The sequence below is a fragment of the Micropterus dolomieu genome, linkage group LG01 (genome assembly GCF_021292245.1).
Source record: "Micropterus dolomieu isolate WLL.071019.BEF.003 ecotype Adirondacks linkage group LG01, ASM2129224v1, whole genome shotgun sequence".
NCBI lineage: Eukaryota > Metazoa > Chordata > Actinopteri > Centrarchiformes > Centrarchidae > Micropterus > Micropterus dolomieu.
In genome coordinates this window covers 42709409-42723693 of record NC_060150.1, presented here as the reverse complement: position 1 = coordinate 42723693, position 14285 = coordinate 42709409, and the positions used below count along the sequence as shown (strand labels likewise).

Genomic DNA, 14285 nt, shown 5'->3' with positions numbered 1-14285 from the left:
TTGAAAGTACGTTTCTTCTAATCCACAAACTTTCTAAAGATTTCCATGCCTGTGGGGACCCTAAAGGTGTAAGTCAGTGCAAAATTGCAGTTTTGTTCAGACTAACTGTCTCTCTACTGTAGGAGGAGGTGTATTATTCGTAAACCCTGGCATCAACAGAGCGCTACAGAAAATCAGTGGTCTTCTTTTTTTCAGATCATGAAATATTGATACTCCGAAATAAACTCCATTGTTTGCTCCATTATTTAGGCAAGTTGGACCTCTATGGAGGTGAGTCAACAGATTCTCCACCATCACTGACTGATGGAGGATGCAAAGAAAACAGAGCAGAGCCACCCTGCACCACACTGAAACGCAACAGTGTTCTAAGCCTTTGAGACTGGAGAAACAGTTTAACACGAGCTTTTTTTCTGAGCAGGTCAGGCGCTTTAAATGTATTTTATTAGGTAGGTAGAAAGCAAGAGCATGACATGATGATTTGAATGCGATTAAACTGTTGTGAATACCAGTCGCACATTTGCGGGCCTTTTTTTATATGCACAATCTGATTCAAGTTGGGCTAATTGAGCTGATCTGCGTGTTCTACTGCAAGGTGAAGCGCGCTGGATGTAACAGAAAACACAAACTGCTCCCGTGCGTAAAGTTACTAAATGATGATCGCTGGTTAATGATGATGATCACAGCTGAGCACGAGGTATTAAAAATCCTCCAGTCATGATGAACTGACAGCGCAGCACCGGCTATCACTTCCAATCGACTCCGAGTGCAAACCTCTATTAAGAGCGTGGGCTACCAAATCCCCCCCCAGCAACACACCATTACAATCGGTCAGAAAAAGTGTGCATGCAAATACGATTGGGTGCACTGGCCAACCAAAGCATGGCAACACAGGTTAATGTAAGATAAGTGAGACAGAAGCTCATCGGTACCTGTTCTTGCTGATGAGCCGTTTTCGGCGGAGCATTGCCTTCCTTCGCCGTGGTCATGATTCCCTACAGCTGGGAGAAACTGTTGTTTCCCCGGCAGGATGAACAAAAAATGCAAATAGCACAGAAAGATACACGGGGAGTCACGAGAAGAAGAAGACAGTCTATTCACGGCGCCTGTAGGCTGCCTTTGCAGCGAAGGTGTGAAATAGTAAGTGGTGGTAGGATGCACTGCTCAAGGCAAGCTGAGAAACGGCAAACGATCCTCAGTGGAAGCGACAGAAAAGAGGAGGAGGAGCAGCAGAGAGAGCGAGAGAGCGAGAGAGAGAGAAGCCGCACATCTCTTCTTTAAACGCTTGATGCGTGAGCCATTCAATATTCCACAGGCGCGTGCTCCCACGCACACACATGCTTGGTTTGCAAGTCAGCCAAGAGGGAGCTATGTGTTGCAAAATGAGTGGATGGCAATTAAAAATGCACATTGAAATTAAGTACTGAAACTTTAATGCTGAATTCATGAGGAATATAAGATCATGAAATATTCATTTGCAAACCAGGAGGACATTCCAAAAACTCCAATTCCAATCAAATGCAGTGTCAAATATCTATGATTCTCATAGCTTAGTTTAACAAAATAAAATATCCATCTCATTAAATCAAGTCCCATGTGTAAGAGGCAATGCTGTGTTGAAGCTGCTGGTTAACTGGGCGAACAGAAATTAGCAGCAGACAGTGTTCCTGTAGCATTTGGATATAGCCTGACAATTTCTGCCTTACATAATTTTCTTGCTGTAATTAGAAACAAAGCACTAATGCAATGCTGCAACGATGCATTAGTAATGGTACTGAAACACTAAGTGGTTTGAATGTAATGTAACAGGATTAAATATTATACTCATACAGGAGCAGCAGAAGTAATAACAGAGTCAATAGTGAGAATGTTGGAAATTGCGTTTAAGACATGAGTGGCAGTAAACAGTTATGATCCAGGGGATGAAGTAGTGGCAATAAAGTTAAACTTGTTAGGACTGAGGCAAAAAAAAATGCTTTTTATTAAAGTGCAGTCAGAGATTTTAACTAAATCTTTGACACCGAAATATAATTAGAATATTCAGTTTACTGGAGCAGAACTGAAAGGAACCTCTCATGTTGTCTACATTTCGCGATAAGAACCAAAACTTCTTTTCACAGGCTTGTTCAATTAATTACATCTACAAAACATGTTGTACAGTCCCTGTGAGAAAATGACTTAGCCTACTTTGATTTGTTCTGAGATGTACTCAATGTTAATTAATACTTTAGTCTCCAGTTTGACTCTTTATATTGCAGGTTTGCAGCCAAATGTGCTGCACTGTTAATTAACATCAGGTGGAAGCTCAGTGAAGTCAATTACCTTGGAATCCCAAATGAATGTCTGCAGTGTTGCTTCATGTGACCAGCAGAGCACAACGGGCAGAAAAAGCCCGCCCTTCAAATAGGTATACAGCCTCACAGGAAAAATCCACTGTCGGACACCCTTGGACGAGATTTCATTGTTTTGTTTTGCAATTCAATTTCACTCAACCTGCCTTTTGAGTTTTGTAACATTTGCATTAACCATGTTTGAAAGTCCCCAAAGAAAGGCTTTCTCTGTGTTGTAAATGTGTAGGTGCAGCAAGCTATATAAACACCATCAGCATAGTTTGTTTTTCTACTTGGGAAAAGTGAGCGCTGAATTGGTGCAACATCTCTGTCCATGCCCAACAATAAGACCAAGAATCTACAGCCATGCTGGCAGCTCTGTGGGGATGGGGCAGTGGATAAGACACATGCCTTTGGTGTGAGACACGTGTCCCTGAGCTGGAGCCCCCAGTTGCTCCAGAGGGTACATTCATGTGGTGTCAGGAATAGTCGGAGCAACTCTGAAAATTTGAGAAAATTTTAGTACACGAGTTGCCAAGTTGTTGACATTATAAACGTAGATAAGTAGAAATGCTTTATAAATTATATTACTGGTGAAAAAAAAAATCACATATTGCATGCGCATTTTTTTGTTAACATGTCATTTGTAATATGGTATTAGGTTTGCTATCTGTGTTGAGTGACCTTGATTAATTAGGAAAGTTATTTGTTAGCAGTGTTTGGTTTCAGGTAATGTTCTGGTGCAGTAACAACTCTTCAACTCTCAACTCGCTTCAAATTGTTTCATCATACCTGGATGACAATGGCCGTCCAACACATCTTTGTAGTACATGTTGTTCCCACATTCTGACTTAAAAGCACATGAACACACCAAAGTCGGAAGAACGACTTCACAACTTGGGAAATGGGACCATCTGAGGAGCATGGAAGGCACCATTAGTCGCAGTGCTGCTCTGAGCTTAATGGTAACATCAGCACACTAAGATCCTCACAATGCAAATGTCAAAAGGCTGATGTTCAGCAGGAATATGTTTACCATATAGGTACCACCATATTTTACCATGATTACATAAATTGCTAATTATCAACGCAGTAGATGAAAATTTACGGGAGCAAAGTTGTTTGAATTCATCCTGAGGAATACATGAATGTTTGTACCAAATGTCATGGCAATCTATCCAGTAATTGTTGAGACCAAGTTCACTAAGAAACAAAAATGTCAACCTCATGGTGGAGCTAAAAGAAAAGTGTCTTGATTATCAAAGTCAGGAAGCATCATCGTTGTAATCAATGTAATAGTTGTTGAGATATTTGGACAAAAATGGTAAACTCGCAGACCAACCAAAATTAAGACCACCAGTCCTTGAGCCACACTGCCTGACACATTGAAAAGGATCTTGTATTCCACAAGCTACTGTATCAATATAAGAAAATTTGCTTTGTTCTTCTCTGGTACATTAAAAATATAGAAATTCAACATTTTTTATTGGAGAAATCTTTGGAGGATTCTTCCCAAATAAAGCCACCAAACCTAATTGCTCTAATGGTTGTGGTGCCATTTTTGACGTATGAAGAAGAATGAAAGCCCACCCGGTGTTCACAGCACCATCCACTTGTGGCTCAAAACTACATTAGCAGCCTTCTCCTACAACTCAGCCTGTGTTTACCATCAAGAGGATGATGTATGAATCTGAAACGACTTCTCAACAGCCAATCAATCAGCTCCAAACTAATGACGGCCACTCTGGGCCAAAGCCCTATTGGCTGATGACTGATGCTATGTGGCCGGGCTGCGGCAGCAGAGAACACAATAACCACCTTACTGTGGCTGTGTTACAGAGTGAGTGTACAAACCTCATGTCTGATGTTGACAAATGGGCAAGAGACGGCTGTGATGAATGCTTATGGGGGTGGCTCTGTTTAAATACACATTCCTATGTCAGGAGTTAACTGACTGACAGTGCCAACCTGCCCAAACAGATGGAGGCACCCACTCACTTCTGCCTAATCATTTCACTGCTACTGCCAAGCTAGCAGCCAACCTGATGAACTGGAAGTGCTTTTGTCTAATTAAAACTTCAACATAATCAATACACATCATAATCTTAAAATACCATACACACTGATGCATTCTTTTGGCTCTGATTATAGTTGTGTAATTATAGAAAACAACATCATGGCTACTGGTTGATGGTTAACAATATCAATTATTTAAATCTAAATAAAGAGGCAAATTTTGTGTCTCACATTTATATTTTGGTTGATGATGCAGCCGATACGTGGACTGACTGACTCAGAAAGCTCTCTGATACATGTGCATCCTTTAAAATAGCCTCCAAGTGGAAGCTCTGGAAATGTGAAGTGATGATCCTCGTCTGATTATTCAACTTGAGTGGATGAGGTGCTGCTGGTCTGAAAGCCACTAAAAAAATAGTTGCATAGATTGACGTAGATTTATGTTTTCTTTTCCTCAATTTAATTTAAGAAGCACAAACCAACGCAAAGTCTGCCCAAGGCTTTTAGTTTACGTAAAGCAAACAGTTGTTTCCTCGAGCACTCTGGCTGTACCACTTTTTAATTGAGATGTTTGGAGAAGTAATGCGTTAAATCCCTGTTAACACCACTGGGTAAGAGAGGGATCATGCACATTACATGGAAATCTGGTGTGTTTTTGATTAAGTCTCTTGTCAAAACTCTAGGAAGTTAAAAATCACAGCCAGGCAGAGCGGAACAGTGCGGTATGTTCACAGAAATACTCAAATGACATATAACTTGATTATTATGATTATTTAAAAGTGCATTGTGTTTTGTTTTCAGTATCTGCACCCACATGCATAAAATGCACTCCCTATTTGGTTTTAAGTATATGCATACACACATTCGCATCCATAAAATGTGTCCCAACACACCCATTTGTGGAGAAAATGGAATCTAAAAAAATATATATTTTCTGAGTTATAGCCAGCTCCACTCTCCCAGAACATATCCTGTCGTCGCATATGGCCAAAGTCATCTATCAGTGTTACATTAATTCCTATATCAAACCCTTCAATGCAGCAAGCCCCCAGTGCGTAGTATAGTCAGGGGAACAAGTGTAATGGGATGTTTCAAAAACAAAAGTTGTTCAGTGATATAACACCCCATGACTTGTTTTGATTAAATACTTCAAGCAGGTATCCATTCCCTTGTGGGATGCAGTGTTATTTCTTGGAACGTAAATTTTGATACAGCCAATCTCGTTCTGTGTAGGATGGAAGAAGCTTGCTCACAAATAAGACCAATATCGCCCCACAGAGAGGTCGAGGATGGATAAGTGATTACTCTGGTGTTGACACAGAGCAAGACCAAAGGTCTGGGATTCACACTCTGAGACTCTGCTTCCCAGCTGGTGGTGCGTCGTAGGACTGTGTGCCTCAATATTCCGCTCTTATTTGTCTGATACATGATGGCAAGCATCGGGATATTGGAAAAAAGTAATTGCTTTTCCATCTTTCCCTCCTGCTCCCTCTCGCTGCAGATACTCTATGTGAGGTCCTTACATGAAAACAGCTCGGACCCGTCGCTCTGACAGAGACGGGATGCGTCAGGATGCGGTTTCTCCTCTTTCACCAGGTGTGACTCATCAGCCTTCACACCACTCAGCCGTGAAATGTCAACAGAGCCAGATTCCACAACCGTGCCTGCATTTCCAGCACTGGGGGCTGATGAGCCCCGTCTGTGGTGGTGAATGAGTTTTCAGCCTTTTCCTTATTAGCACACTCTGTATGTACAGTATGTCCTCCCAGCTGGAAGAAGCCAATTAAGTCTTCCATTTTGTAGCACTGAGAAACTGCATATATGTAACAAAAGCCTGTACAGGGAAAAGCCTGAAGTGTGGATTTGTTGTTCAAGTTTTACTCCTTGTGCTCATTTCACAATAAATTTTCTTCTCCCTGAGCATATAAATGCTAATAACATATTCTTAACAGGTGTCGCATGGACATCATCTTGTTTTTTAAAGGCCCCGTTGTCATGCCAACAAAGGTTGCTTCATGCATAAAATGGGGTTTGCTCAGGATTGCTTTAAGTCAGTCCTTTGTGTTTTGCATCGCATGATGCTCTTCAAAGACTGAGCTGACTAGCTTTTTGAAATAATCTTCAAGCCCATTAAAAAATAAAATCTGAAAATATCATTGATGGAACAGGCAAATGACTTAGTAAATCGGCGCATATCCAAACCAAAAATATATATTTTTGAAAGCGCAAAGCAATCAAAGTAATCGTGACAAATGATAACATCTCACACGCTGTTTGAGAAGATGACAAGTGGCTGATTCATGTATCATGTCACTCCTTCAACGTGCCAACGCTCTCTGCTCGACCTAGAATAGCACACTTCCAAACAGCACCTGCTAACATATTCAGGGCATCGCTAAAAGGCCTATATGGCATACTATAACACATTTCAGCACACAGCGAAAGGACAGCTCCCGATACTGATCCAGACACCATCAAAAGCCACACTGTGCTGAAATAGATTTCAGCACCACTTAATGGACAGCTCCAACAGTGCATTTCACCGCCACATCCAGCATTCCTTCCAGCGAGAAGAGCGAACCTGGAGAGAAAAACACCAGCACAATGAGCTTTTTTCCCCCTTTATGGTGAGTGCTGAAGCCATGAGGAACTGATCTTGAATAGGCATCAAATGTCAATAGGGTCCCATAATTTTTGTAAATTGATATGGCTGGACATTGACTTTTATACAACACTTTATTAACAATAAAACATTTTTATATTATTTTTAAATTGGTGTGTTAAAGGCAATAATAGTTTTGCTGGAAGTGCAGAAGCTAGCTATGTTTTTCACCTTAGCTTCGCATTCAGTGCAGTTTACATCACATCACCAGGATTCTACGTTTGTGGCTACAATGTACAGACACAAGAGTATATGTTACACGTTACATGGAGGTCACAGCTTTTATTCTGATGTAATCTATACCGGACATCACTGAGACGTCATAGCCAGTTATTTGAAATGACAGTAAAATAAATAACTAGACTTTCAAGCAAGTATAATGGTGTTCACTGTTAGCTCTCTTTTTGTCACTCTCAGCAGGTCTTTCTGCCTCTGGAGGTGTAGAGTCCGGATCAATGAGTGCAAGCCACCTACTGCCCCCATGTTCCTGCTCGACACCTGCTTCTACAATTATTATTACTATTATTTTATTTTATATTTGTATTATTACCACTACTATTATTTTGCATCTCTATGTGCTACTGCTCTCTCTCTCTCCCTCTCTCTATTTTACTATAGTGCAGTATTTGAGTAAACATACTTTACTTTTCCCCACTGCCTTTCTTCACTGCCAACCAAACTACTTTTTTAAATCATTTTATTTATTTATTTATTTTTTTTTTACATGCCTCGACTATAAATGTGTTTGGGTAGCAAATAAATGACACTAATGAGCAACAACTTGAATATGCTCTCTTATTTTCTGTCGTGTCAAGAGCGAACATCTCATTCCCAATGACACATTAACTGAGCAGGAGTGTCTTTCAGAGAAGCTAAGTTTAAAAATACACTTGATTACTAAATAGCATCTTTTTAATTAAAATCTGCTAAAAACATTGTTACTACTGCAAAAGTCATCTCCTTTTCATCTCAATTTTCATGGGAAATTACACCCTCAATCCTACCAAAACTAACCACAAGCAGGCTGGGGTCTGACATGTCTGTCTACGGCAGAAGTTTCCAATCTGGGGGTCAGGACCCTCAGAAGGGGTCACAAGACTCATGAGATTATTAACAGGATATGAACTGGATTTCTTCTAATATTAGCTTTTTTAACTTTTAAATATTTGCATAGTAAAACTATAAAAAAAAAAAGAAAATTGACTTTGGTTTAACTGGTCATAACACACAGAGATATGCAGTGACCAGGGTTCAATAATAAACATTGCCTCATTTTAAGGAGTCTCAAGGCAAAAAGGTTGGGGACTGAGGGTCTAAGAGACACATTTTGTTCACATCACGACTCACTGGATTGTTCAGTATCTATGAAGAAGATAAAGTAACATAATGGGGTTCAGAGAAAGCATAAACAAAGAAAATACATAGCCTGCCTGGTCCGGCGTTATGGCAGTGTGCGCCATTAAAGCTTATTCAATAAACAGTAAGCCACCAAACTGTGCGGTTCAGCAGTTTTGTTCTTCTGCCTGAATGACAAATAGAACTGTGACTCCAAATGGTGTAAGCATCTCTTTTATTCCCAAGGGGCATAATGATAAAACCCACTTTCTCCAAAATGATTCCTGGGCTTAATGGTTAAGAGTGACCAATGTTAAACTGCAATGTTCTGCCTCCTTATAGCCCTAAAAGTACAGTGTTTAAAGTTGTGCCTCAGATAAATAAGCGAATACATGAAAACCAGCTCACGTAAAAGCAAAAACAATACTTTTTTCTTTGAGAAGTCACAGCAATCCACCACTGCTCTGGTTGAGTTGGAGCTGCTGCATGTGTTGTTCTCTCAAGTCTCTAGACCGTGGTAAATCACAAGTCGGGAGAACATTTGTCACAGCGGGCCACATGTTCCTCCCTCTCCCGGTCTCACTCTCCCACCAGCCTCTCATTCCTCCAACCTCCATGGTAGTTCCATTCCTCACAGAAAAGCTTTGTTGTGAATTTGTCACTGCTGAAGCCTCTATGCTGTGTTAGCCATGCCCTTGGGTTTCTGATAGGGCCAGCAGTGCATGGTGGCACTGAGATAGAAGTGGAGCTCAGTAGGGTGCTTTCTAACCTAACCAAGAAGAATAGATTGTTACGGTGTGAGCATTCTGACAGGTGGGACACTGTTGCCACAGGGGAAATTTGAATACAGAGACTTTATACCACAATGAAGTGGTGTTTGACAAATCTATGGTGTGCGCCAGCACTGTAGAGAGACTAATAAAAAGTGTACTACAATGGATCATGAAGATGAGGAGGACTTGGTGATGCCCAAGGAGGGAAAATTGTAATTGGATCTTCTTTTACAAGCGCTGGTACCCATATTCTGCTTGACATATCCCTCTGAGTAGCGCAACTAACCAAAGCCACCCTCACTGTGATGTACACCACACGTGCCTTCTTATTTTACTTCAAAATAATGCAGCAGAGCAACAAAGCATCAGGAAGGGAGTGAGGATCTGAAAGAAAAGCTGGCAACCACGTTTCTGTCTGCATCCCTTAGGCAGGAGTCAAAACTGATCCATACTGGTAAATTTAAGTGTCAATGACTTTGTCTGGAGCTTTGAAGATGGCACAAATCAGCCAAGATCACAAGCTGATTTAAGAGGTAATTATAGAAGTAAAAGTATTTCAGATATGTGGCTTATACCCGTGGAGTATTCTTTTGTATGAGGATGAGGTAAGGATGATATGAAATATTAAAAGGTGAGATTGCTAGCAGGGGGATACTTCCTCGAAGCAGGCAATAAAATAACTCATTAAAACTTCTTGTCTCTTCAGACAGAAGATAAGCAACTGGGTAAGGAGGGCGGATTCTGACAAAGACAAACCAAATAACCTTGACAGCGGTGATTCGTTATCAAAATCACCCCTTTTATCGAGCTTTTCTGGTTCAGTGTCAAAGCCCCCTGTGTATCAGTACTGACGTGGATTTCAACAATAAGGATTTTTTATGAATGGAGTTGCTGATAAAGTGCATATGGTAAAGAATGTGTGCATAGGCATATTCAAAATTACATATTTTAGAAAGCACTTTGTACTGTGGCTGTTGAACACTGAAAACTGAAAAGCCTCTAGGGTGAATACTACCCTGAACTGAATACCAGTTGAGACAAAGGCACATAGGCAGAATTACTCAGAACCAATATCAGGTACAAAAAGGGAAAAAAAATGAATAGATAAACTAATTGTGATAACTTAACGTTCAGACATTAAGAGCGACCTTAATTTGACTTTAACTTTTAAAGTCAGGATGTCTGTGTGTGTTTGAGGTCTGACTAATTCCCTGCAGCCATTGGCCTGTTGTTATATAACACAACTAAACTATGGAGCATTTGCTGTACACAAAGAAAACTTGCTTAGATGTCGTTTCAGGAAGTATTTTCAAACTCGGAGCACAACATGGTTGTCCATGGATTTCACACCTCATTTTGTTTTATTGAGAACATTGTCTCTAGCCCTCTGTGAACTTGACGAGACAAAGGTCTGATGGGAAATAGCTGATTAGATGATTACATTGACACCATGAAAAGAGATCGATGCTCTGAGGTGGAACCAAAAAACAATTGTATCTGAGCCTTTTACATTGTTGAACTTAATGGTTACAGGATTTTATGTCAGTATTGTTTATTGTTAATTGCAGATGTAATGCTTATCTATGGCTTTAGTGGTTGAGAGAGACACAAACATATTAATCCTAGATAATGGTGTGTGGTTTTAATTATTCTTTGAGTTAAATTTCATTGGACACTACATGTTTCTGTAAAGCTGGATTGCATTGTGTTTTTATTTACAGTTCAGAGTTGGATTTCACCCCCCGTTTTTTTAAAGCGATGATGCACGTACTTACAGAACTAGAGTTACATCCAAAATACTTGTATCTTTGCTCCTAGACTTTGGAATGACTTCCCAGAGGTCAGACAAGCAAACGCTTTTATTTTCTTTTTTTTTTAAATCACGTTTTTAAAAATTATTTTGTATTGGTTTATATATAATTTTTAGTGTTTTGAGTCTTGAGTTTTATCTGCCGGTGTTCTTATGCTCTTTTGAGTTATTGTGAAACACATTGTAACTGTGTTTTAAAAATGCGCTATATAAATACAGTTTATTATTTAGTATACTGCTTCGCTATGTTTATGTTCTCTCTTTCAGTGTGATAGAGAGAGCAAAAATGAATGTCATCATATGGCTTCTCTGAAAGAATGAGAATGAGCTATGTTTATTATTTGATTTATATAAAAAAAAAAAAAATAAAAATCATCGGTCTTAAATCGTTTCAGCATAACATTTAGTGTAGCTTAATATCCAAACTTATTTCTTAACACACGTTTAGCTGGTGCTACACACTGTGGGATAAGATCTGTGTAAAGTCACGTTTGCTCTGATGATTAATTGCTATATAGTTGCCCAACGCAATTGAACATAATGACCTGCTTTGTTTTCAGCAGGAGAGAACACAGGGCCGGTGGTAAAGGAAAGAGGAACTCTGACTGCTAGGAGCCAGTTCACTGTCCCCCACTCTCTTTCTTTCTCTGGCAGTACTCGTGCCCCTATTAAGCAACGGGCCAGCTGCTCAATTGCCTGGGGTGGATGATTTGACCTTCCACTGTTCCCCAGCAAGGGCCACAAGCTGCAGAAGGATTTCCGATTGGCTGAGGCAAAACCTGCCTAACTAATTTACTTGAAACAGAATTGTGAGCAAATGCATCCTGCGACAATACCAGGCCTGGCGGGCAAAGCTCTGCAGAGCCACGAGTGAGTCTGTTTAGGACAGGAACAAAGCCTGACATCAGGAGGCAGAAGACTGTAAGACAGATAGGGAAGGGATAAAATTAAAGAAAGAAAAAGCTTCCTGTAGCCAATGTACTGTTAATCAGGGTGTTATACAGTAATGACAAATGGAGTGAATTCCAGGACGGACATTTCAGTTAGAATAAATGTAGTTTATGTTCCCACATAAGGCCCAAAAGTTTTTAAATGAGACAGATGAAGCAATGCTTTTGTTTTCCAAACTTCTCCTTAATCCAGACTCCAGTGGACCGTCTCTCTCTCTCTGTCTGGGCCTCTCTAAATGTGTAAGTGTACTGTTTAAGCAAGACAAACTTTTATGAGCAAAGTGATGTCGCCCATTGGTGTTTGGCTATAAGGCCTGGCTCGCAGTCGGTGTTCCAGATCATTCCAAGGGTGTTGGATGGGGGTTGAGGTCAGGTCTTTGGGTACCAAACTTTCCAGAAATGTTGCCAGAAAGGTGGATCCACAGTATTTTGTCTTAAATATAATAACTGTATGCTGTAGCCCAGAGGTCACTAATTGGCGGACCACGGTCTGGATCCGGACCCAGCCGCTATCCACTCCGGACCTCCGACCTACAGCCAATTTATTATTGAGACTTACTACTTCGTGACGTAGGGTTTCTATTTTAACCCTCGCAGCTTTTCTAGCATTTACTGTACTTGTTTAGCGGCCCAGGAAACTCACAGACCAATCGCATGTGCTCCAATGTGTCTGCGCTGCTCAGCCAATCAAATCTGTGCATTCCAATGCTTGCGAGTCGAGTCCGTGAGATTCACCAGAGACGTTTTGGAAACACATACGAATTGAGGAGACGAAAGGGAAAAGATTTCACATGGCTTTTAATCAAGATTGTCCAGATTTTTACATGTACATTCCTCTCACAGGCAGTTCAAAACCAGAATATCTCATAGATCTCCAATGCTAGCTGGCAGGACAAACTAGAGCTCACGTTTCTCACTGAACGAGAGAAAGTAGGAAAGTGGTAGCTCTATAAGAGGGAATGAAAGAGAAGGAGGCATTACAGCTGTTCATTTGTTATGATGTGTTGTGTGTTTATTATAAAATTGGTTAAGACTACACTTAATCACTTCAAGCTACACTTTCTATTTCGGTTTTTCTAAAAATTAGGCACTTTATTTTAGTTTACTTCAATTTAGAATTGATTATTAGAGTAGTTATTTATTATCCCTCCAGCTTGATGTGAAAACTGAAGGGATATTCTTGAAATATTATTAGATTTGACAGTCCGTTGTTGACTAAAACCATATGTTGATACAACTATACGTTATGGTACTGAATGATAACGCAAGTTAGTCGTTTTGATGTTACGGACCTTTGCTTCAGGAAGTTTTTTCTGACTGGACCTCTCTGAATTCTAAATGAATACCCCTGCTGTAGCCATAGACTGTATAAAAGAAGTGGACGTAGTCATCGTGATGTCACCTGTTGGTTTGTGAACTGTTCGAGGTTTGGCCGTTAGGGCGCAGCCATGTTGATTTTTTGCTATATATTTTCCCTTAAGTGGTACTTCAGGTCCTTAATTGGTCCCTTAAGGGGAGCCTTGCCCAAACCATGAAAACCAGCCAGACACCAAATATATGTGGACACGTTTATATATTGTACTTGTGAATATAGTAGTTGACAGTGGTATGGAATATAAAATATTCTATGAAGTATAAAAACAGCAGGAGACGAAGCTATGCAAAGGGGCAGAAACAATAATTAGAAAGTTAAATGAAAACTCACAAAGCACAAGCATTACTACCATTGGTAAACTGTATTATTCTCTTTTCACTTCTGGAATACAAGACAGAGCAAACACCACTTTTTGCAACTGCAACCATATCTAATTAGCAACTTTTGTCAGACAGCCAGAGGGCCAACTGAAGAAAATGCTGAATCCATGGCAAATCAATGGGTGATCATTCTGTTAATCAATGTCTTTATGGAGTTAAATGTTTACAAGTGATTGGTAAGAACTGGAGCATGTACTACTACTGAGTACACTGTTCTTACCAATGAAATACAAGACATTGTACTGTTCAGTAGAGCAGGGCCAAGCAAATATATCTGTAAATAATGCTAGAAAAGAGTAACAATCTGCCCCTGGGTGAATTAAGACCAGGCACCAACAATTAGTTTGAAGCATTGTTTGTGCCATTTCTTGCTGTGTCTGAATGACACAATATGGTTCACACATGGCAGGTCTGAGCTTTCAGAGGGGAAAAAAAAAAGATGGTCATAAATCAAAAACTAGTGCTTGAAACTAAAATGACAACTTCAGCTGCATTTGGACAGCTCTGCCAGCCACCGGCTGCGAATGACAGCCTGGAAATACCAATGCACATCTCGTGTCAGTGAGCAAGGTGTGCTTCTGGTGGGGGGGAGACGGTGCACTCAGACTGTCAAATCAAAGGGAAATCAAAACAGTGCATGGTTGGTTGATCAAAGTG

The 14285-nt window shown here is 40.3% G+C and overlaps 1 protein-coding gene across 3 annotated transcripts in view; it reads right to left on the bottom strand.

Annotated features, from left to right (window-relative positions):
* LOC123961428 (dipeptidyl aminopeptidase-like protein 6) overlaps positions 1–14285 on the bottom strand; it is a 238933-nt gene that overhangs the window by 123199 nt on the left and 101449 nt on the right. Inside the window, exon 1 of one of the 3 annotated variants that reach the window (XM_046036866.1) lies at positions 930–1194. The exons of the other annotated variants lie outside the window; for them this stretch is intronic. Coding sequence (XP_045892822.1) covers positions 930–986 — 57 coding nt within the window. The 5' untranslated portion in view covers positions 987–1194. Of the gene's footprint in view, positions 1–929; positions 1195–14285 lie in introns of those variants that run through there. 3 annotated transcript variants of the gene reach the window in all.